This window comes from Podarcis gaigeae, assembly GCF_964106915.1.
Source record: "Podarcis gaigeae genome assembly, chromosome: 3".
NCBI classification, from domain to species: domain Eukaryota; kingdom Metazoa; phylum Chordata; class Lepidosauria; order Squamata; family Lacertidae; genus Podarcis; species Podarcis gaigeae.
Window position 1 is genome coordinate 75,382,198 of NC_139680.1, and position 24,942 is coordinate 75,407,139.

The 24,942-nt window shown below is 42.8% G+C and overlaps 1 protein-coding gene across 1 annotated transcript; it reads left to right on the forward strand.

Moving 5' to 3' along the window:
- The first annotated feature begins 2,467 nt into the window (after positions 1-2,467).
- On the forward strand, positions 2,468-10,199 carry MAP10 (microtubule associated protein 10). Its single transcript, XM_083734035.1, has one exon. It carries the CDS (start codon positions 4,612-4,614, stop codon positions 7,180-7,182), a length of 2,571 nt encoding a protein of 856 aa, XP_083590161.1. The 5' UTR covers positions 2,468-4,611; the 3' UTR covers positions 7,183-10,199.
- Positions 10,200-24,942: the final 14,743 nt, after the last annotated feature.

Sequence of the window (24,942 nt, forward strand, 5' to 3'; positions counted from 1 at the left end):
ATACGGGCAGCGGTACCTTTACCTTTACCTTTACCTCATCCACCATAGGAGGTACTTCTGGACAAATGGACGCCCCCAGGCACTGCATTAAGTCAAACTATGGCATATTGTGAACACACAAGCCCTGGGAAACTACAGCTGCTTTGTTTCTCTCCATACAGAGCTAAGTCATGGCTTGGCTGAGGATGTTGCCCAAAACTGGGCTTGTGGTTTAGCCTTTTCTAGACTGACTAAAGTTTTTCCTGTGATTTATAGCTTATGGTTTGTGTAGGAAAGCTATGAGTGCAGGCTGAAATGACACACTAAGCCAAACCATGGCTTAGTTCACTGTAGTGCAATAGCAGAATAATCGGGGAGGAACAAAGAGATCATAATTTTATCTCTAGGAGTCCATACGCTTTTGCTAAGCCATGACTTACCATGAGTGAGCCATGCCTCTGCTTATTCTGGCTATTCCCTGGAGCAGCTATTTTAATTTGCCACCATTGGCTTGGATTTGGAAGGATATAAACTGCAGTTTTAGCTATGAAGACATCCATCCTTTAAGAAGGGATGACCACCTTCTAATTCCTAGTGATGGGCATTAACATTTAAGTCAGGTTAGTCCCTGTAGAATCAAACATACAAAAATATATTTTTGTTATTGTAACTGGGCTGTACGTCAGGCAAATGTAGGAATTTATTCAGGCCAAACAATAAATTTCAGTGCCAGAACTCAGTCAAAGAATAAATATCACTTCACTATGCAGCTTTTTCTGGACAAGCTTAAGAGTATCTATTTTACAGCCAGCCCCTATGTCAGGAAAGGGAAATGTCTAGACCCTCATTTGCTGTTGGACTATAATTTCCATTATGCCTGACCATTGACCATGCTAGCTAGGGGGTTGATGGGAACTGGACTCCAACCATAGCAGGAGAACCACAGATTCCTCCAAGCCTCCCACCCCCATCTCCTTCCTATGTATTGGGACTGGAGGTCAAATCTCTCAAATCAGAAGGTATAATTTTAGGACACATACCGGTACTTTGGGTAAAGGCAGGTTTAGCTGTGAACACCAATTCTTTTAATCAATCAAATTCAACCTCTGCCCGCCAATGCATTGGCTAAATGCTGACTATAAACCATTTTAAAGTGCCACAAAATGAAACAAAATTTTCCTTTCTTCTTAAAGTGGTGTATTGCACTTATTGGCAGGGAAGGCAGGAGGCAGAAAGTCACGAAACAGAGAAATGGGAAAAGTTGGTTTTCACTTCCATTTATCAGAACCTGCTGAAAATAAACCACAGCTTTGATGGCTTTTCGTTTATTTTTCTTAATCAACCAGTTTTCATTCAGCTGAACAAAACAGCTTTTTAAATGTAAGTATCTCTTCACTCATCATGTATTCCTTTCAGTGTCTGGGACTATTTGGAGATGATGAAAGTGATGAAGAAGTGAGGGAGCCAAACGGCCAGAAAAAACAAACAAGCCCTTGTCTCAGTTCTCACCTCTCAGCAGTATAACCCAAGTTGCCTCAAACTTACAAGGAGAACAAATGGGGAAGCCATTTTTAAAACTGTTTATTTAGCAACTATTCAGATTTGTTTGTGAAGAGGTTATAATACATCACATTGAGCAATTGCTATTGTGTATTTTCCAGTGCAACTTCCCATCACTTTCCTTATTGCCAACAAGTCCATTGTGGTGGTGCTGGGTTTTGGGAATGGGAGTGTCAAATCCACTTTAATTGCTCAGTGTGATTTTGCCTGTACGTGACTGAATCCAACCTGCAAAAGAGCAAAGCTCTGGAAGAATCCCAAGACATCCTACTCAAATGAAGGCAATCTGCCCAGAGAAGCAGCCTTCATTATCAGGGACCACAAATGTAAATTAGTTCCATATGCGAATATGCATCCAAATGCAAAAGTCATGTCTTCAACCAAAGCATTACTTTTAACACATTTAGATGTGCGTTCTACTCCATATCCAAAAGGGAAAGCACATTTAAATGTGCATCAGAATGGGCTGTGGAGACATTGGTGGTTCCACTGCTCTGTCAGCCCTGCTGCTGCTCGGCTGGAGTGCACATGTTTTGTTAGTCATGCTTAGAACAGACTTGTTGAAATCAATGACATTACTCTTAGGCATGATTTAAGTCTGGCTCCAGCGCAGTGTTTGAATCAGCGATATACTGATAATAAGCATGAATACATTCTGCATAATTCAGGAAGCATTGCAACTACATAAACTACTTTACTTCTCAGCATGTGATTATTTGAAGAATCAAAAGGCAAACACATGCATGTGTAAACCAGATATACAGGAGGAAGGGAATCTCATGCAAACATGCTTTTTGAACTGATGCCTGAAAGTGGCTATCATACTGAATAGAGGTGGCTATGGAGGGATGGTGCCTGAGTTTGAGAGTGCTCTGATGTTTGTTTGTTTAAAATATATTTTTATATATACGCAATATTACAAGTATTTAAGAATCTATTTATTTTTAAAAATATTATGACAAAGCAAAAGACAAATTGTTATTTCGATAGTTTATAGATGCTTTCAATCTTAATAGATTGTTTTCAGAAACTGAACAAACGTTACTATAAATGTAATACAGTTACTGTATATATTGTACAAAAGGGAGAAACCAAATCCTAACAAATACATTCTAGCTTAAAATAAATCTCCTACTCATAAGTGTTCCTCTCCTGCATTGTGCATTTAATCCTCTAAACTGCATTAAAAGCACAAGCTTTACCATGCATCATAATACAGACCACAGGCTACTCAGCATGTGAATCTTGGGCATTTCCCCATGATTTAAGTATTTTAAACGTCAACATTTATACGTGCAATACTGTGTCATCTTTGGGGGAAGAGTAATTCATTCCATAAAACATAAAAGGAGTATCTGCTTATCTCTTCCCGCAATGAAAGGGCACTGCTCCATTCTAATTGGGGCACTGCTCTCTGCCTGTCATGGAGGGAAGGGAGGCCATATCTGGCCTGTAGAGCACGTGCTCTGTATTCTCTCCAGGCTGCTTGAGTGCACAACTCTTGTTGCAGGCAGCACAGATTCCAGCTCACTGAGATGTGTTACATTAATCCTAACAAACAAGAAGAAGCCAAGTCAAATCTGGTACATTGGCTTGAACTGTTGACAACAGCAATCTTCCTGTCTGCAAACTAAGTGCCATACGTGAATTACTCACTCCAAATAATTCAAACCCCAAGTGTTTAAAAGTCTTGGATGAAGCCCAAAACACAATCAGATTAAGGATAAATCAGTGAGTTTGAAGAGGAAAAATGGTTTTGGAAGAGTTTTAATTTCCATTCTGATTGTTTAATATTTGGAACAGTTCACTAACTTTTTCAAGCATTCTCTATGCAACAATGAGTAATAAAAACACACTAGCTCTCATGAAAGTTCATGTTCTCAGAAAACCAGTCTGTTACAATGACTGAGTTATTTTGCAGGGGAGGGGAAAGTTGAGTTTGACATTTTATGTTCAATGGGTCTACATCTGTGGATACTCCTTTTTCTTGACAAAGCCCCCCCAAAAGGATATATGTCTTCCTCTTCTAATGAGGATGGCTTAAAATCACAAAAGTTTGGGCCCAGATTTATCTTAATTTTGAACGCTGCCTGCATACTTTCAATGCGTGTATCAATGAAAGCAGAGCTAGCTAAACCGACCACTCAAAACAAAAATTAAAGGCAAACAGAAATCCTATAATTTCATGTTGCAGTGGAGATGATTTCTCCGGTACAGCAAAAAAGATAGAACATTTTCCAAAGCCTGCAGCTAAAGAAATACATGCATCCATATGTAAACAACGCTCTTCCCCTTTGAAATCCCACTCACCCTCCTCTTCCAACACCTGCAACATTTAACATTGAAAAACAGCACAAAAGGGGGAAGCATGTGTAGGAAATGCAAAAACAAACCCCTAAAACCCTGAGGGGCATTCAAGCAAAATTACAAATTCATCCTGTTTATTTCCGCTAGATATTGGTCAGCATGTGCTCACACTGAAGACGACCCAAAAGCAATTTAAGGTGCTTTATCTTTGTCTGGATTATGCCCCTCAAGTCAGGAGACCAAGAAAGGGGGGGGCACCAGGTTTCTCTTCACTGGTATCTCAGAATGCTAAAAACTATTTTTGCTCTAGTCTAAGCGAACGGCTGATTAAGCAATAACATTAAGATAAATGAGGCGCGCAAGACAATGAAACCCGTTCTGCTGCTGCGGATACTGCGCCGTACAAGCCTCCGCCTGCGGCAACGGCCTGCTGTCTAGCAGCTCCCAGCATTAGCACGTCTCTTGGCGGGGGGTTGGACTAGATGACCCCTGGGAGTCCCTTCCGACTCCGCGGTCCTGACCCCGATACGGCCCAGAGAGCTTGATCGCAGGAGAGGTAAGCTGGGATTCCCAGAGGGCTTTGCGGCAGCGGCGGACAGACGCAGGGAGGGCCGCCGGTCGCTAGACAACGGCTTCCATAGAGATAATTATACGCGGAGGCTGGCGCGCGCGAGTGGCCGCGCGGTTTCCCCCCTCCGGTCTCGCGAGAGCGAACGTTCGCCGCCGCCGCCTGCCCGCCCGCCCTGCTGTCGACGGCGAGCCGGGATGGAGGAGGGTGACGGCTGCGAGGAGAGCCTGTTCTCGCTGGAGCTGCTGGTGGAGTCGGCGCGCGTGGAGCCGCGGCTGCTGCCGACGCCCATGCCGGCCAGCAGGCCCTTCCGCCCGGCGGTGGCGCTGCGGCTGCTGGACTTCCCCACGCTCCTGGTGCGCGCCCCTCACTCTGTGCCGGGCCCGCTGGTGCCCTTCGGCCGGGGCAAGTCGTGCCTCTTCCGGCTGCGGCCGGGCGCCCTCAAGGGCCTCCTGAGGCGCTCCCCGCTCTACGCGCTGCTGCTGGCGCTGCCGCCGGGACAAGGCCCCGCCCGCCTGCTGGGCACCTCCAGCGTCTCCCTGGCGGCCGCCGCCGAGGAGCTGCTGCTGGGCAGCGGCCCCGGGGGGCGAAGGGGGCAGTTTCCGCTGAGGGACCTGATGGGGGAGCCGGTGGGAGAACTGGGCCTCAGCTACCGCCTGAGCAACTTGGGGCCCTGCCTGCTGGGCCACTTGGGGCAGGGGGCGGCCCCCGGGGAGCCCCACATCGAGGAGCGGCACAGATCACCGCCTCGTCCGCCCAGCGTCCACAGCGACAGAGGGGTCAACCTGGAGCTCATCCCAGAGGGAGAAGAAGACCAGCAAGACGCTGCCCCGGAAGGTGGCAGCACGGAGTCCTTAAACAGCACCCTTACCGAAGAACAACCCCCCAGCCTTGCTGTGCAGAAAGCAGCCCAAGAGTTGGAGATTTTGACCAACGTCTTCTGCCCCCCGCCAATGTACTATAGCCGCCCGGCTGAAAATCCTTGCTCCACGCCGAAAACTGCGGCGTCAGGGATGGTGACGGTGGCTGCACCTCGCGAACCTTTTCCAGAAGAAGAAATCGTCTTTCCCTCTGCAGAGCCTCTTAAGGAGGAGCCTTCAGGTAGCGTCCCGGAGCCTGCCTTGGCATCTCCAGCGCTTAGTAGCCATGATCAGCTCAGACAAACCTTGAGCCAGCTGCCTCTGCTGAATGCTTTGTTGGTGGAACTGTCCCTGCTGAGCAACCAGTCACTGCAGCCAGGGCCGTCTACTGTGCATCCTCAGTTAGCATGGCTATACCAAAATGTAGCAGATGGTACAAAAGCCCCGCCCTCAAGTGTCAAGAGTCTATGCCCCTTCCGGGAATATAAAAAACCCTCTCCTAATCATAAAGAGAGAGGAAGGTCTGCTAGCCCAAAGTTAAAAAGAAACCGCCCAGATCATTTAAAATGCATGTATCCCTCCATGCACGTTACAAGCACTGGTAAAGGATTCACAAAAATGGAAAGAAGTGGCAATCTTGAGAGAAACAATACTAAGGAAAACTCTTCCCCTAAACGAAGGCTTACATATGGGCTAACAAATACTCTAAAACTTCGTTTGCTGCGCTCCAATCCAGTCATGTTGAAAGTGCATGAAAAAAGGGAGCATCGTAGAAAAAAGCAAGGAGACTTCACCATTGAAAGGAAAGGCAAAAGCTCTTCAAATAAAGGGAAACTATTGCGGAGCTCTCCCGAGCGCCATTCAAAGTCTTCTGTACAATTTGATGAAAAAAGCATCTCTGAAGAAAATGCTCAAATAAATGAAAATGTTGAGACTCTAATACAAAGCAGTACTGACCAAGAATACTCTGCCACCATAAAGGGACCAACCTGTGATCTCAAAAAAAAAGTTGCAGCCCGCCGTGTAAAGAGTCATGAAAATGCAAAACACAAGGGCTTTCCTGAAAGTATTAGCTCTTCTTATAAAGAAAAGAGTTTGAAAGTCCATCTGCCAAGAGTCTGTTTGCAGGATACTAATGCCCTTGAAAGTAAAATTGATACAGAAGAAGAAAAATGTGTACTGAAAAATAATTGGGATGCTTCAAGCCTTCGTAATGATAGCCAGAGCAACAATTTTGAAAGTAGCTATGGACTTAAGAATTCATGTGAAGTGGTTCTTGGCTCTGAAAATGTAGCCTATTCAGAAGATTTCACCAATGTTGACAGTTCAGGCACAGCCTTAGAAGCTCAAGAGAGCAGCTCTGAACCTTTGCTAATAAACCCAAATCAAAGCCAGTCTGTTATGGACTCGGATTCTAAAATGTCTGAAAGAAGTATGACTGCTGAAAGCATTTCACCCCCTGTTCCAGTTCTCTCAGATACATCTCCTATCCAATCTCTTAAAAAGACCTATTATTCAAAATCTAATGGAAAAGCCACAGGTGTTGCTCTTAATCAATTTGATCATGATTCTCCTTCTGCAAGAGTTTCAAAGGAGGAACTTTCAGCTCAGCGGGCCAACAAGGAAGGGAGCAAAGATATGCAGACCTTGGGGGAGGAACAAGTTCCCTCTGAGAGAAATAATAATGTAGAAAAAGGTGAATCATCTGTGGAAAGGAGCCAGTCAATAAGGACATCTCAAATTAGCTCTTACTTGCCCTCCAGTGTGTCTGATGTTGATCTTAGTGGGTTAGAAGAAAGCAATGCATCTGAAAAAGAAAAAGATGATAATTTTGAGATGGTGGATATTAGTCAATATAGACACATCAGTGAATTAGTAGTAAACAAGCTTCCAGGATACACAATGTAATTACCAATAATAATGACCAGATCAAAGTGAAAATGTCTTTATTTTTATATGCTAAGTTTGCAAGTATTATGACTGTCTTTCACAAATGCAGTTTTTATTTTATAAGTGATGGATATGAAAAATGTACCATGGGTATTTTTAGGTGAGCCATCCAGAGCATGCAGAACTCTGCAACTGTTTGGATTTTAGGCTAGTGCTCTCGCACACACGTACAGAATGGTGAGCTGCTTTTGAAACTCAAACAAGTTTCAAAAACTTTTGGGAGAAGACTGCCATGCAAATATACATTTGTGTGTTTCCAATGAGTATTTGGGTGCATGCAGAATTCCTATCTGACTGATGGCCAGTGTCTCCCATTTTTCATTGCAAGTAGATATAGGGATCCTTGATTTGTATCAAGACTGTGGCATGGGGTAAAGAATTGACCCTCCCCACCCCACTTCATTTTAGAAAAAATACAAGGCTACGTAAACTAATGTCGTTTACAGTTTGGACCTAAGTTTATGAAGTGGAATGGCATTGCTGCCATGTGACACATTTGGCCTCTGCCACGCTAGCGCAAATATTATTTTGAAAGAGAATTTGGGCTTTTATGCCAAAAGGCAGATCTAACATGTAGCAATGGCTGCACTCAACAATTCATCCTCTGAAATAAATTCAGTCTCATCAATGCTGAGCAAGTCAGTAATATGAATAAGTCAAAAATGCTTTTTGATATTGTTTTACTGCAGCACCAAATGAATGTCATGTGATTGTGCAGTGGTTCTACCATCCTAGCTAATGTCCAATAAGTGTTCAGTGATCAAAACAATTTGTATACAAGTCCTCAGACACACTTTCAATTCAAATAGAACAGTCTAATTCTTAAATTAATTTCAGAAGGGGGAAACAGTTAAAATGAGATGAACAGGAGCACTCTCACATTTATTTTTAACTGACATATGAGAGACAAGGAACTTGCAAACTGGCTGTTTATTGTGCACTCACACTGATAGGGTTGCATGAAACTTGTGTGGAGGCTATATGATGCCACCAGCTTACTGAGAATTATTCCTGATATGTTAGCGCAGTGCTTATATGACATTGCCAGCTTGTGATTGTTATCTTGCATTTTCCAGCGCAATTTCCCTCACTTTTATTGGACTTTCTGCAGTGAGAAAAGTAACACAATAATTACACTAGAAAGTGTGGGATAAGAACTAACTTTTGCACAGATAAGTAGCCTATCTGGAAGCACGCTGGGTGTCATGCATCAGCAGTACTGATTTTTGTTAAGGATGGGATATAAATGCCTTAAGTAAATAATACTAGTAAGACCAGGTTCATGTAAGTTTTAGAGTAGATGTGTTTTGTCCCAATTAAGAGCCAAGTCCTGTTTCTGTTATAGTGCAAGTTCATATTGTTTCTGCCTCTAAAATGAAGTCAGATCCTAATTCAGAAATGCAGAGGATCTTATTCTACTGCCTGCCAAGTGTACCTGAAAGGCCAGATTTAAGAGTTTCCCACTCTTTTGTGTGAAAGTTCCATAAAGAACCCTTAATAAGCACTGGATTGAGATCAAGAATGAAACAAGATTATGTGCTGGGGTTCCATAGGATTGGGCTCTTAGTGCATCAGTACCAGATGTGAGTGTCATGTCGTTATAGACAAATGCTACTTTAGTTTCATTAGCATAAATATTGCATTCAAAATGTCAGAAGTAACGGTACAGTATACTGAGACCTTCAGGTATAGGGCAATATATAAATAAAATAATAAATACAGTAGTATGTAGTAGAAGGTTCAATTCAATTCAGTGTTCTATTTTAGAATACTACAGGACAATTTGAAGTGAATCAAGATCAGAAAGGAGAAACAAATGCAGAATTTACAGGGTGTGTTTAGGACAAAACGGGCTTTGGGACACCATAGAACAAAAATATAGAAAAAGCAAATGAAATTCAATTGCAGGAAGGAAGATTTCATTTAAGTTGGAGAGGGGGCAAATTAAATTGAGGGTGTCATGGGAGAAACCATTCTCAAACTATACATAGTAAGTTTCCATGAATGATGAAAAAAGCTCATCCTCTCAATAATAATATAGACCAACTACAGATACTTTGAATGGCTCTGCTCACTCTTGTCACTAGAAGAGGAATAATCCAGAAAAGCCAATGTACTAAAAAGTGAGGCAGTTTTTCTATGAGTGCATGCGCAGGAGGGAAGGGAGGAATATTGACTTCATAAGTACACACAAATTGCAGCTTTGACATCTCTGCCTTTTCAGAGTAACCTACCTCTCACTTGTGAAATCTAGCCAGAGGCAAGTTGTGGACTCCCCTTTTTTTGAGAATGTAATTGTTTGAATTTATAATTTAAAGCTTCAGCCCTGTTCATTTATAATTTAAGGATTCTAACTTATTTAGGCAGGCATATGTACTTGTGAACTAAGACTTCACTTTTCTATCTTTGCATTATTTCAGAATAGTTCTGGAGCTGCCCAGTCACAAAGAGGAGACTAGGCTACACACAAATTTCAACATACTCAACCAGCCCTTTGTGTTGGAGCTTCATATTTATAGATTTATAGAATCCTGCCTTAGGGCAGTGGCTTCATTTGGAAAAGTTCTGAGGTTCCCTTTTGCCCTTCTCTTTTTTCAAATGTTCCTGTCCAATTAATTCCTCATTTTCTGCTATTGTGATCTGAAAGTTTATTGGTTACAACTCACTCAGATGCTGAGATGTTTCCACAGGATGTTAATCTCGTTTCACCAAGACAGCAGTTCATATAATAATATTCTGAATATATTTAGTGTTAAGTTGCATTTTATTAATGTGTTATTAAATAAAACAGTATTTTTATTCTCAATCTTTTACCCAAGATTGAAAAATTCTAATTTCTTTAATTGCATTTTTCCTAGTTTCAAAATGTAATGATAAAATGAAATGTATTTTCTTTTTTATACAATATTTGTTACTGTCTTGGATTGGGTTCATTCAGAGAAACAATTAAAATAATTTGCAGTTGGTTCTGAAAACATCTTGTTGGTACTTCACTATGCTATAAACTGGCTAGCTCTCAGTTATTTAAAGCATACTATTTAACGTTTTTCAAACTCCGTGCTGCAAAACTGTCAGTTTGCTGCAGCCCAGTATAGCACTTCCCACACCACTGTAAAGGATTCTCATACTCTCAAGAGCAGTTTTTTTTGGGGGGGTATATGGGGAATAAGGGGACACAGGTGGTGCTGTGGTCTAAACCAGCAAGCCTCTTGGGCTTGCTGATCACTAGGTCGGCAGTTCAAATCTGCATAATGGGGGTGACCTCCTGTTGCTCTGTCTCTGTTCCTGCCAACCTAGCAGTTAAAAAATGCACCAGCATGAGTAGATAAATAGGTACCACTGCGGTGGTAAGCAAAATAGTGTTTCCGTGCACTCTGGCTTCCATCACAATGTCACATTGCACCAGAAGTGGTTTAGTCATGCTGGCCCCATGACCCAGAAATCTGTCTGTGGACAAAGACTGGCTCCATTGGCCTGAAAGCTCCCTTGACCCCATAGTGGAATTCGACTGGACTTAACTGTCCAGGAGTCCTTTACCTTTTACTTTTATAGACGGAATGCATTTTCTACAAAAATGTAGAAGCATTTTTTACAAGTATGCAAAGGAAACAAGTTTTGCAGTCCACTGAGCACCTAGTTTGCTATACCGTTTCAGTTCTTTAGAGAAATCAAAGTTTTTGCATTTTCTGTAGGGAAAACCTGTGCAATTCAGATGACATTAGCGATGTTTGAATCCCACTGAAATCAGAAATGCATGTTGCAATGGGAGCAGAACATAGGAGCACCAATGATATTTTTGAACGGGAGTTTATTTAGAAAACTGGTTAATGTTTCTCATTTCGTTCAAATGTAAGACTTCCCTTTTTTTTAATTCCTCCCCTCCCCTTAATATGACCAAACAGAATTACTTTTCATTCAGTATTTTGCCATTGGTAAGTACATTCTATTAATTCCACAGCTGCCTGTTCTAAAGGCTTGGGTGCCTACTTGTATCTAGTTTCAAATTGTTTGTATTTATTTCTCTTAATTTTCCTGAGCTTACCCAGCCAGCTTACCTTTGGCTAAAATGACCAGTGATATGTGGGATAGATCAGTCAGTAGAGCGTGAGACTCTTAATCTCAGAATCATGAGTTTAAACCCCACGTTGGGCAAAAAGATTCTTGCATTGCACAGGTTGGACTAGGTAACCCTCATGATGCCTTCCAACTGTACAATTCTATTATTTTGTTCATTTATTGCTACATATCTTTGACGGCTCCGTATTCTAAATAAGTATTTGGTTCCTTGCTTGTTTGAATACTGTGATGGTGAAAAATTGGTTTGCTTTTCCAAATCTTAATTTTGATCCAGCCATTGGACCTGCGACATAGGATTGTGTCCATCACATTGCTGAAATCCATACAGCAGATTAGTCTTAACTAACTTAACTACGCCACCCCTTTGATTCTGATGGGACTTAAGCACAACTAACTTCAGCCGGATTGCTTTTGAGAAGTTCATTTCAAGTTTATTTATTTTACCCTTTGGCCATAACAGAGCAGAACAAAATATCAACCAAAAATAATAAATCCAATCAGGCAGTAGTCAAAGAAATACATACAAAACATCTCTACAGAGTTACAGTAGTCCAATAGCCAAGCATCCTGATTACAACCCACAACATGAGTCATTTTTGTTGTTGCTTCCTGGCTGCCAGAGCCAAAACAGTCACTGTAAAAAATTGGCCAGCAGGAATTCTAAGTTCTGCTGGTAGGACCAGAGTTAATAATCTCTCAGAAGTTGCTTTAGAAATATATTCCCAATATTCTTGGAAACACACAGTGCAATATGTAGTAAGGAAGGACTTCCACTGTTTTTCACCCCAACAGAACAATGGCACAGATCAAAAGTCAGTTTGCAGCCCGTCCATCTACAGAAGCCAGGGGCGTTTGCTGGAATTTTAGTAAGGTTAAGGTCTTCCTTAAATCAAACTTGGCTCTAACAAGGATTTCTCAAGCAATATGGAATCTTAACTGCATATCATGACATGTATTTTACATTAGTGATGATAAGCTGTTTAAAAACACCTGTTTTTGGTATTGTATTGGTATTGGTGGTATTGTAGCCAGTCCGTAACTTGACGCCTTAAGTTTTCCATAGGTTTCAGTCTGGGTCCCGCCCCCCGCAAAATCCAGCAATTCCCTGTAAATCGCCCATTGTCTATCCATATTAACTCTCTTAATTGTAATTGCTTCAATGGGGGATAACCGTAAAGGTGTTTTCCTTTCCAGCAAATTTTTATATTTCTCCCAAACACTACAAATCCTTCCTGAGAATGCAGTTCATAAAACTCTTACAGATTTTAGCTTTCCCATACCAAAGACATGCATGCCAGCCAAATTTTAAATCATGGCCTTCCCAGTATAAAATGTCTGCATTATCCAATACAAGAGATTATTCATCCAGGTGTAAAAGCAATAGTCTGCTCTTTTGAGACAGAAACCAAGAAAGAGTTGGCTGTGTGGACAACCTAAGGTTGCAGGTTGGTCTCTATGAAGGTCTGATGTGGGAGCTGTGGACTTTTATCCGTTCAATTGTTTAAGATGGGTTGTCAACTTGCAGATCTCCAGATAATTGCAGTCTCCAACTCCCATCAGACTCAGCCAGCATGGTTAATGGTCAAGGATGTTGGTGGAAGCAGCAACAGTTGTATTATAACAATATCTAGAGGTCCATGGTTTACTGACCCATGGGGTCGCAGGTGGCGCTGTGGGTTAAAGCCTCAGCGCCTAGGACTTGCCGATCGAAAGGTCGGCGGTTCGAATCCCTGCGGCGGGGTGCGCTCCCGCTGCTCGGTCCCAGCGCCTGCCAACCTAGCAGTTCGAAAGCACCTCCGGGTGCAAGTAGATAAATAGGGACCGCTTACCAGCGGGAAGGTAAACGGCGTTTCCGTGTGCGGCTCTGGCTCGCCAGAGCAGCGATGTCACGCTGGCCACGTGACCCGGAAGTGTCTCCGGACAGCGCTGGCCCCTGGCCTCTTAAGTGAGATGGGCGCACAACCCCAGAGTCTGTCAAGACTGGCCCGTACGGGCAGGGGTACCTTTACCTTTACCTTTAATTTAAGATGTATCTCCAACTATGCTCAACCTGTATCTAAAGAAACGAACATCACAAAATGCCAATTAGCCTCCAGTGACCTTCAAATGGAAACCAAATCTGGGTAAATGCTGAGTTCCTGGAACTTCTTGCTGCTCAAAGAAGTGGGGTGGAAGTAAGATTATTTTACAAGGATGAGCTTCTGTGGACCTTTTATAAGCATTTTGTTTTCATGAAGCAGAAAAAAGGTGGTTATTTGAATTTTAAGAGGAAACTGGCCACTGTGAGAACAGGATGCTGAACTAGGCAGCCCATTGGCCTGATCCAGCAGGCATCCGTAAGATTGAAATGTACCCTTTCTTTGCTATCCTATTTGTAACGATGATGATGCTAATTTCGGTGGGTGTGGAATGGAACACATAAATTCATGTCAGGCAATCCAGCTGGGTAATGATTTGCGGGGGGGGGGGGGGGAGGGGGGACTGTGGAGAGGTAGGAAAGTCCCATTCGGTAAATTGCTAAATTCATGGAATACCTTGTTTTAGTTGGATGGCTGTCATATTCCCACCTATACATCTTATTTAGTTCGATGGACTTTACTTCCTCATACATATGCTTAGGACCACAGAAGAAATGAACATATTTTCTGCCACTTAACATCAGATTTAGGATCATGCCTTATATTCTCCCATTTTTGATGGCCACTCGGTTGTTTTGTGCTGCAGATACTTCAACAATTGCAAAATGAATTCCTTTTCTGCTATTTCAAAGAACCTTTCATACCAACTCAAATGTATTCCTCATATTGTATTGAACTTTGACCTGTCCCAGTTAGTTCTCAAAAACCATTGCAGCTTGCTAGAAAATGTGTGTTATTCTTCAGTATGTTGTGAAAGGATGTGTCATATCACTTAAAATAATCTATTAGATCTTGCTCATCCCATTTTTCAATTTATAAGAAATGCGCTTGCGACTTATGGTTCTTCTCATTTTAATAAAGTATACAGCCTCCTGGAGAAGCCTTCTTGCTATCATCTGAGTTTTCAATTGCTTTTGGCAAAATTTCAGTTTAAAAATGCATTCAATTATATAAATTACATTTTAAAATGCATTTACCTGCGGTTATTATGAGAGGCACAGACAAGATGAAAACAAATTTTTACAAGGAACGAAATATCTTCAACTGTACTGCAAGCCTTAAGCAATGTAGCATAATTATCTTAACTCACATACGGTAAAAGTAATTTCTGAATTTGTTGTTGTTTTTGAAGCTCATATTATAATTGGCTCACAAAGTGGCGGCATCATAGCATTTCTACATTTGTAAAATTGGATTTTTTTCCTGGACATGATTTGGGTTTTAATGGTTACAGCAAGATTCTCAAGGCCTTCCCTGGGTCCACACAAACCACCATCAACATTTTGTATACTACCTTGTTTCACAAATACGATTATTGCCCATGATAACCAATATTTATCATTTCCATAGCCCCATATTCATGGTGCTCAGAGTGGGTTAAGAAAACCACCACCACCACGTTCAGCTCTGAGGATTTTCTTGCATCCTGTGTGGATACTTTCTGCATTGAAAAGGGTGGGGGGAACTTTTCACTTTGAGTGCTCTTCACTGGCCATTTATTAAAACCTAAAGTATGTTTCATGCACTCAACAGCTCCCACGCAATCACTTCTGGGAGTGCACAGGGCAATCGGTTCGTGGATTATGCTATCAGCATTCCTTGGGCTTTCAGCTATTGGTAAAAATATTACAGGGTAAATTACTATTTAGTTTGTGTTTTTAAGTGGAGCATTAATGGGTAATGAGTAGAGAATGGTTATAGGGAAGCTTGCACATTCTTAGAGATGCAATCAGGATAATTCCCCAAGAATATCTTCTTGGCCATTTTATTCCATATATTTTGAGTGGCTTTGTGTTACAAAAAATAGGAAGGTATTCAGCACTTTCCTTTTCACACATGACAATGGCGGATGGTACAAGTAATGCATTTGTCTAGTTTGGCATTTGCTCCCCCCCCCCCCACATCTTAGGATGTGCAAAACTACCTATAACTTGGGTTCTCATGATCTATGTCACAAAGAAATCAAAAAAGTATAGCTAGATGGATTTGGGTACCTTTGATTTGCCTCCCTGCTTTAATTAACCAACTGGTTTTGCAAATTGCATGTATGAGTGTTTGGATGCATAGATTTAGTGCTTTTTTTCTGAGGGAATGCAGGGGTACGCATACCCCTAACATTTTGTGAATCGAAGTTTGGCCACATTGAGGGGCAGTACTTCAATATGAGTAGGAAAATGAGAGAGGACCCTTAAACATTTTTTTTTTAGAAAAAAAGCACTGCATAGACTTCATAGACTGAAGTAACCTTTGCAGTAACTCTGTCTTCTTGTCCTTTGACAATGTTTGTACAGTGCCTGTATATAAGTTGTAGTGTTACTTACTAATAATGCAGTTTGAATGGGAAATGTTAACCTTTCCAGAATGCCTTGCAGCCCAGTGTTCCAATGAAACAAACAACATCTCTAGACCCAGGAGAGCGTTTCACTTTTTTTTAATGTGAAGGAGGAGGAGAATCAGCAGGTGGGCGCTCTGGGCCTTACTTACCGAATGTTAAAGTCAATCGATCAGCAACGGTGGTTAAATTGATAAGTCTATTCTCAAGGAATGAGAAGATGTTGTAGTGACACATGCAAGAATTCTCAGTTCAGCTGATAGTCACCCTGACTAAGTAGGAACAAGTGAACGTGCAGGTAAAGGTAAAGGGACCCCTGACTGTTAGGTCCAGTCGCGGACGACTCTGGGGTTGCGGCGCTCATCTCGGTTTATTGGCTGAGGGAGCCAGCGTACAGCTTCCAGGTCACGTGGCCAGCATGACTAAATCGCTTCTGGCGAACCAGAGCAGTGCACGGAAATGCTGTTTACCTTCCCGCCGGAGCAGTACCTATTTATCTACTTGCACTCTAACATGCTTTCGAACTGCTAGGTTGGCAGGAGCTGGGGCCGAGCAATGGGAGCTCACCCCGTCATGGGGATTCGAACCGTCTACCTTCTGATTGGCAAGCCCTAGGCTCTGTGACTTTACCCACAGCACCACCTGCGTCCCCCACCGCATGCAGGTACTTAGCAAGAAAAAGCACATTAGTTTCACTCCTTCCCCAGTCCTGCTACTGGTTTGGCTTAAGGTTATGTCTGAATCTGGGCTCATGGTGGGCAAGATCTTTCAGAGCTGAGTGTTATCTGGGCCTTTGAAGTTGGTTGTATGCTGGTGATTACCATCTCCATATTCCATTCACTAGGCAGCCAAGAGCAGCTGTCTCCCTTCTGAATCAGCACCTGAAGGCTGTGATCAAACCAATGAGGTTAAACAGGTTGAAAACGAATACAAACAATGTGGAAGAGCTACTGGTAGGAAATGTCAGTACTCTGGAACTGGAAGGGTCTGGTCCTTCCTATGATAGATGGGCTGGTTGTTTCTTTATCTTGAGGGTGAGGAACCACCTTCAGCCCAAGGATCATGTTTCCTTCTAGACAACCTTGGGGTGGGGGGCATGCCTGTGGTGGGTGGGGGCAGGAGCAAAAGTGGGCTTTATTACAAAATATGTATGTTTTGGGCTAAAATGCCTATTTTGTAAAATACAAATAGCAATTGCCCCGCAGTGTTATTTTTGTAATTTAAAAAAGAAGAAGAGGAGGAGTTTGGATTTATTTGATATCCCGCTTTATCACTACCCCGAAGGAGTCTCAAAGCGGCTAACATTCTCCTTTCCCTTCCTCCCCCACAACAAACACTCTGTGAGGTGAGTGGGGCTGAGAGACTTCAAAGATGTGTGACTGGCCTAAGGTCACCCAGCAGCTGCATGTGGAGGAGCGGGGAATCAAACCTGGTTCACCAGAACCACCACACCACACTGCCTCACCCCACATTGATGCAGAAACTTGAACTTAGAAGATGTGAATGAACATAAGTGAAACTGAAACAGATGGCTCTGTCCACCCTTAGTTAGAAATCACCTCATGTGAGCCCAGGGTCTGCCTGTGTTCTGAGGTGCAGTCCCTGTGCTGTTGTTCCCACATGGCACAAGGAGGAGAGATATGATACAAGGCATGGGTACAGTGTGCTTTTTCTCCAGTTGGTCTGAGCCTGTGGCTGGAATAAGACAGGCTGTCCTGATCTTGTGCTTTCTGTAGAACAGGACTGTGGAGCCTCAGGCCTGGATGTGGCCCTCAATACTTCTCTATCCATCCCTCAGCACCCAACCCAGGCCACACCCCCTCCTCAGCCTGGTCGCTGACTTCCCTTAATGCTTTTTCCTGTCTGGAATGTTTCCTTGAACACCTTTGCTTGCTTAGATGGAGGAGGAAGAGATGTGGGTGTGCAAAGACCTCTTGAGTTTGGTTTGGCTGGAACATAGCTTACTGCAAAGGTAAGAGTTGCATCTGTTGCTCTGTCTCATTTTGCCAGCGGCTGAGCCCAGCACTACCATGCAGCTGCTGGAAGGATTCCCATAAGGGAACATTTCCCCTGGGCTGAAAAGAGGATGTAAAACCTACGTCTTCTGCAAGGCTGTGGTGAGTGTGCATTGCAGCTTTGCATTGTCACTACAGCTCTTAATTCTGTTGGAACCACCGATTGATGTTCTTCATTTGTTTTATTGCAGTTTTGTAGTTTTCCTCTGATGGAAGCTGTGTCAAGTTTTGGAGAGGATGTCTTATGTAAATAAAAAAACATTTCTGAGACAGAACACAAAATCCAGACATTCTTTATCCCCTTAGAGGCTTCCTGTGATATTTCTTTAATAACCTGTCCTGACTTTATTTGTAGAGAGTCACAGGGAAGAACAGTTGCATGACTATTTGGTGACAGCCTGAAGTCCTTTGCAGGAAAGGAGATGGATCTGTGAGGTTTCAGACAAAGCCGAATCTGCTTCCAGAGCAGAGTTTTTTAATTAGGAGGTCCCCGTCTTCCACACAGCTTTCTTTATATATCTGCATTTGATGTAATTCTCACTTGTCAGACCAAAGAGGTTATTTACACACCAGCTGTACCACCCTGATATGTATTTCGCAGTGTGGCTTTTCCAATTTACCTGCCATATGGGTCTTCCTTTAGAAACACAACAACTGTCTAAACTGTTTCTTTCTGACAACAAGGGAGGGATAGCAAAAAAATAACAACAAAAAAACACCCACCAAAAACAGAAATAGCGGGGGAGAAAGAGCAACATTTGTAATTAATGGGGGTTTGCTGATGACAAAGTTTCATGTGGGATCCATCATTTCCTGGATCGGCTAATGGAACTTAATTGGAATTTCATTCTTGTCTAAGCAACTGCCAGCATAACAGATGGTATGTTACTGTTATGTTCACAAACTGGTTTATATGACATACAATGCTTACAAAATTGAACGGAAGGCGTGCTTGGCAAATATTTTAAAGGCAGAAACCATACTGTTTAAAGAGTGCAAACGCAATGGTTGAGGCACTTAATTAACAATGTAAAGTGGTGGGGTAGCAACCCACAGGGGATTTCCCCAAAGCAAACATCCTTTTTTTTATCACCAGCAAAATTCTTATAGCTCAGGATCACCATTTGGCCAATTGTAGTAAATTGGATTATTATAGAATGTGGTGGCTGTTGTCCATTTGCTCTGGAAATGGCGGCTACGGCAGAGCAAACATAATACCATAAACAGATGCCCTGTTTATTTGCATTCATCCTGATTTGTTTGTGGGGAGGCTGGATTCCAATGCTTCACAGTAAATGTTATCCCACCTGTCCAGTGCATTTCCCATCACTTTCCTTATTGCAAAAAGTCCCATCTTTTGGGGAAGCACCTTCACTCCACAGGACCTCTCAATCCACTATCATTTCAAGACCCAAATTTGCCAGTATGTAATTGAATCTCACCCAAAAATAACAACAGTCTGGAAATCCCCCTGTATCTTTATTGAATCTGTCAGAGTGCCTCTGTTGAATAGCCTAGCATTGCTGTTGCGTAGTGGCTAAGAGACTCAGTAGATCCTTGCTTTCAACCTCACATCTGCCATGAGCTCACTAGGTGGCTGTTAGACAAATTCTCTCAATCTTATTGCCCCCCTCCCGCCTGCCCGCCAAATCTGTAATATTAGTGAAAATAACATAACAAAAATTATTTGTATAAGGGGAAATTGCTTTGCAAAATTTTGTCTGTTAGGCAAGATTGCATGCAAAAATGTGCCTATTAGGAGAAATCACACTAAAATGCTGATGAATTTTTCATAAGGACTATTAAAAAAAAAGAATATGCAAACTGATGTGGAGACCTGAATTTAACTTTTGAAAAATCGGAAACTGAGGGAAACCGAAATTGACATATTGACTTCGGGGGGGGGGGGGAGGTTGTTACAGGAAGTTGTAGAAGTTGTTACAGTAAGTGCCACATTTTTAACCAGCGCTTTTTTTCTAGGAAAAAGGTGCCAGTACTGTGTACCCTTGAATTCCCTCAGAAAAATAGCACTGGGCCCACCCCTAGTGGTGAGGGCTTCTAGGAGCTGTGGCCCAACAACAGCTTCCCCACCCCCTGAGGTAAAGGGACCCCTGACCATTAGGTCCAGTCGTGGCCGACTCTGGGGTTGCGGTGCTCATCTCGCTTTACTGGCCGAGGGAGCCGGCGTACAGCTTCCGGTCATGTGGCCAGCATGACTAAGCCACTTCTGGCGAGCCAGAGCAGCACACAGAAACGCCGTTTACCTTCCCGCCGGAGCGGTACCTATTTATCTACTTGCACTTTGACGTGCTTTCGAACTGCTAGGTTGGCAGGAGCAGGGACCAAGTAACGGGACCTTCTGATTGGCAAGCCCTAGGCTCTGTGGTTTAACCCACAGCGCCACCCGCATCCTCTCCCCACCCCCTAGACCAGATTAAAACCAAGGACTTCCTGATGAGCCAGTAGCTCAGTCTCTCTGCCACACCCTTCAGCTTATCTACCTACAGAAGCCACAAGAAGAGCAACTTTTTAATGACTGCCAGCAAGTGGGCCTCTTCTCCTAACCCCGTTCTGTGACTCAGTTTTCTCCACCTGCTTCCGAGCAGCTTATCTACTTGTATGAACAGCAGCACAAAGGAGGAGAAATTTGTCACGTGAGAACATACGGCCAGATTCAACCCCTGCAGGCTTGACCTCCCTAATTGCCTTTCAGAAATTATTATTTTTGCTATAGCACAGTCTGTTAGTCATCCATTTCCTCTTTGATTTGACCCTGTGCTGAGTCCTGTTGCCGTTCCTCTTGCATTCCCATTGCAGAGTTTTCTGGTTTGGTTTTGATGTGCAAGAGATGAAAAACACAGATAATTTCTTTGCTGGCAGGTTTTATTTTTGATGCCTTATCTTCTTTTCCCATATCGTAGCTTTCTCTTGAACTCGCTCTGCTTGGGTTTTCCACCCTCCTGTTTGGTCCCCACGCTGGCTTATTATCCCCAGCGCATTAATAATTACAAAAGCATTTAATTCTTCGGTGTATTCTTCAGTCCTTCTGGGAGCATTTGTTATCTCTGCGCAGCTGCAGATGGAGGAACGCGCACAACTTCCATTAAAAAGGATGACTGTCCGCCCTGCTTTTCCTCTGCTGCCCTCTCCTCCCTCCGATGATGTACGAAATTGTGCTGACTCCTCAAAAGCAAAGACTGCAGGTGCTAAGCTCTTCTTTGTTTATTCTGGCAAGGTTGGAAATAGCAACTGCTAACAAATATTTTGCCCTTCAGGAGTACTTCTTACGGCACTGCAGCTGTTATCTCATGCAAGTACCTGCCCCAAGGGGAAACAAGGAACTTAATTAGGCTAGAATAAGCTTCAAAAAGGTGCCTGTGCGCCAATAGTAGGAATAACAATAATACCCACAATGCTCTGGAGTGGGGAGAGGGGGGTCCTTGAACAGGAGCCTTGGATGTGCTGTGGGAAGCCGTTATCGCAACTTTCTCTTATGCTTACCAGTACTGTATCTTAGAGATTGATGGCTTTTGATAAATCACTAGAAACAAAGCAATTTCATTTTCTTCTGGCATTTATTCCCAGCAAGGTTAATAATAGACATCACATTACCACTGGGAAGAGCACCTCCAGGAAGAATGGGAAAGAGACACTGCACTCAACAGCTTGATTCTAATGGATTCAACAACAGGGCACAGCACACCAGCTCTCTCTGTCTCTCCCATGACATTTTTGTGCTGTGATCAATAAAGAATAGGTGTGCATGCCTTTCTGTCAGATCTCAGCATCTTACTGTGAGCTGTACTTCTCCAACTGATATTTAAAGCAGTGTTTAAGGAGTAACACTACAAGGCATGTGGGTGGAGGTACTGAAGGTTTCTAAGCATGCATCAAAAAGATGCATACAGGATATACAATAGCTTTTGTGGTGATAAGGGTGGGGTGTGTGGCTTTTCTGCAACAAGGACCATGTTGCAGTGATATTTGTGGCCGAAGCCAGTGTCTTCTCTCGAGGAATTGTTTCTGTTGCAGGAGGAAACTGCCTTCCACATTTGAAAATGCAACATATTATTCCCTTTTTAAAAAACCTGATAAGGAACTAATTATTGTACTGAGTGATATTTAAAATGTGAGTGTACAACTGGAAATGTTTGTGATATAATCAATGGTAAACACAACAATTAACTCACCACATGCTAGTGAAATGTGCGCATTGTATTTACTTCTTGGGGCTTTGAATACACACACACACACACACACACATGGAGGGCAGGCGAGCGCATTTCTGTAGTGCAGTGCAACAAGTCACGCAGTGCCCGTGAAATGGCTTTCAAAATGCACAGGGCCTAACACACACACACGTGCACATCTCCTCTCTTGATCCATCTGTATAATGTAGCTTACAATGATCAGCCTGTTACTAGACAGCAAGACCAATTGCACTCAGAAGGACTTATTTCTCATTAAGCAGGAAGGCTGCCCACATGCTAGGGAGGGAGTAAATAAACAACAAATGGTGAGACAGTTTAGGAGGAGACATTATTTCCCGCTAGGATGCTCTGCAGGGCCAAGGGACATGCGTGGCGCTGTGGTCTAAAACCACTGAGCCTCTTGGGCTTGCCGATCATAAGGCAAGCTCCTGGTGCTCTGTCTCAGCTCCTGCCAACCTAGCAGTTCAAAAGCATACCACTGCAAGTAGATAAATAAGTACTGCTGTGGCGGGAAGGCAAACCACATTTCCGTGCGCTCTGGCTTCTGTCACAGTGTTCCGTTGTGCCAGAAGCGGTTTAGTCATGCTGGCCACATGGTCTGTATGTGGACAGTTAACCTGAAAGCAGAGAGGAGCGCCGCACCCCACGGTCCTTTATCTTTACCTTACCTTACCTTTCCTCTGAAGGGCCAACAAAATAAAATTTATAGAAGGTTACTGAGTGTAGCTCTTGTCATCGATTGAAGGCTGCACATGCACATACATTCAGCAGTCCCTTAATATTTGGACTCTACTATTGAAGACTATTCAGAAGTTGCAACTGGCTGAAAATACATCAGCCCCACAGTTGACAGGGACTAACCACTGCCATGCTAAGAGCTCGACTATACCTTTGCTAGTTCATATTTATATTTATATTTATATAATTGTTATTAAATTTTCTGTTATACAATTTCAAATCCCTTAAACAGTTGGTTATCTCAACAAGCACCATGCCTCATATGCATCCATCACCATGCTTAGTTCACCCATAGGAAACTTGGCTGATGGTCACAAGGAGCACAGCCAGCGCAATGTGCCACTCTCCCAGATTTATTCTGTAAACTCCATCTCTGCCGGCATTTCAGCATATCGACAATGTCTTAGCATTGGCTTTATTTATTTTTTGATTACATTTTGGTTCAATTGTAATCCATCTTGTGGGTATGCCAGACCAAAAAGCTGGAGTATAAAAATAGCAAATAAATCAACAATTGCATCCAAAGTAGCAAATCCCACAGTCTGCTGTGGCCTGATTGACATGGGATTAGAAATCTGAAAGTCGCAGACAGTCAATTATACACGACAAGCTGACTATATACACCTATTACCATTTTCTTCCTGCAAGGCAGTTAAGTAAATAAACCCATGAAGGAGGCAGCAGACAGGCTACAATTTGATCCTCATTCCAGGGATTCACTGAACCACATCCATCCCACTGCCCCAGAAGAACAGTGCAGACCACATAAAGAACCAGACAAAACACAAGTGAGACCAACAGCAATGCTGGAAGAACACATCCATCGCTCCTTATTCTAGCTAATTGTGCACATCAACTAATTAGTTAGGCCAGACACAGGGAGGTTAAGTAACCACTATACCTCCTTTATCCATTATATTTGCTTTCGAAGGCTTGCCTTGGAAACTAATGAGAAAGCTAGGGAGGACTCTCAAGATTGCCATTGTCCCAATTTATGCATGCATCTCCTTTTAAATGATAAAGTGGTGTGGTCTAGTGAAAAGGTACAAGTGTTGCAGTAGACCTGATTCCAAGCGTTTCAGGCATCTATATATTATTTAAGAATATCTGCAGCATTTTAAAAATCAAGGATTTAAGTGGAGATATCTGTTGGATTGTTTCTGGTCTGTATCATAGCAAGCTGAAATTGTGAGGCAGTCTCCCACTCTAAGCAGCAAAGTGTTTCCAAATGATTCTCCCCAAACAATTAAAGGTCAATCAAAGTTTGAAATTTACTGCTGAAATGGGAAGGATAGTGTCCCTCTGAAGGCAGTCTTAGGCACACCAAAGGTGGCAACATGGGAAAAGAATCTACTTCTAGCACTATGTATTTCGTTTTTCTGTTTAGGCAATTTCCATCCTGACCTTCATTATTGCTGACCCCAGAATGGGCTGCAAATATAACCACTTATACAACATATATTGAAAAATACAGGAAAAAACCCAGATGATAGAACCAATGCTCAAACCAGATAAGATTCAAAGGAAAGCCATCCCATTCCATACAAATTACATTTCACCCTGTAAAAACTTGGGAAAGCAAATCGGTTTTAAGCTGGCTCCCAAAAGAGAGTGCAATAGGTGGTATGAAGTATACAGAGTTGGTTTCAGATTTAGCCATGCTTTGAGTCAACTAGTCAACCAGTGGGATTCAAGTTAGTCATAATGACTAACAAGTCCCATTGTCTCTACCCTAAATATGCCTAAATCTGAATCCAACCCAAGGTCTTTGTCAGGATGCTATCAGCGGTTCCCGGCTGGTTGCCCAGGAAAGTATAAAGACAAGGAAAAGTTTATTACAATCCTTTTTTTTAAATTTCAAACAGAGAGAGGCTATAGAACCCATCCTCTTGGATAATGGCATTGCCCAAGTGAATCTCCTCCCCCCGTCTCTTCCCCTTCCTCTTACCACCTCATCTATGGGTGCTGCTAAGTGCCCTCTGTCTTTGAGCTCTTTGCTCTCCTACTTTTAAGGCCTGCTGGGTTCTGGGAGAGGGATGATCTGGAATGCTTTCTAAGGACGTGTCAGCCAGCTGCTCTGGTTCTCCCACGATTTCCCAACTTTCCCCCTCATCTGTCTCTGAGCTGTGACCTTCCTCAAACCCCTGCTGTAAATCTATACAAATCTATAGAGTACTGTCTTCCTCTTCCTCCTCTCTGGAAGGGTC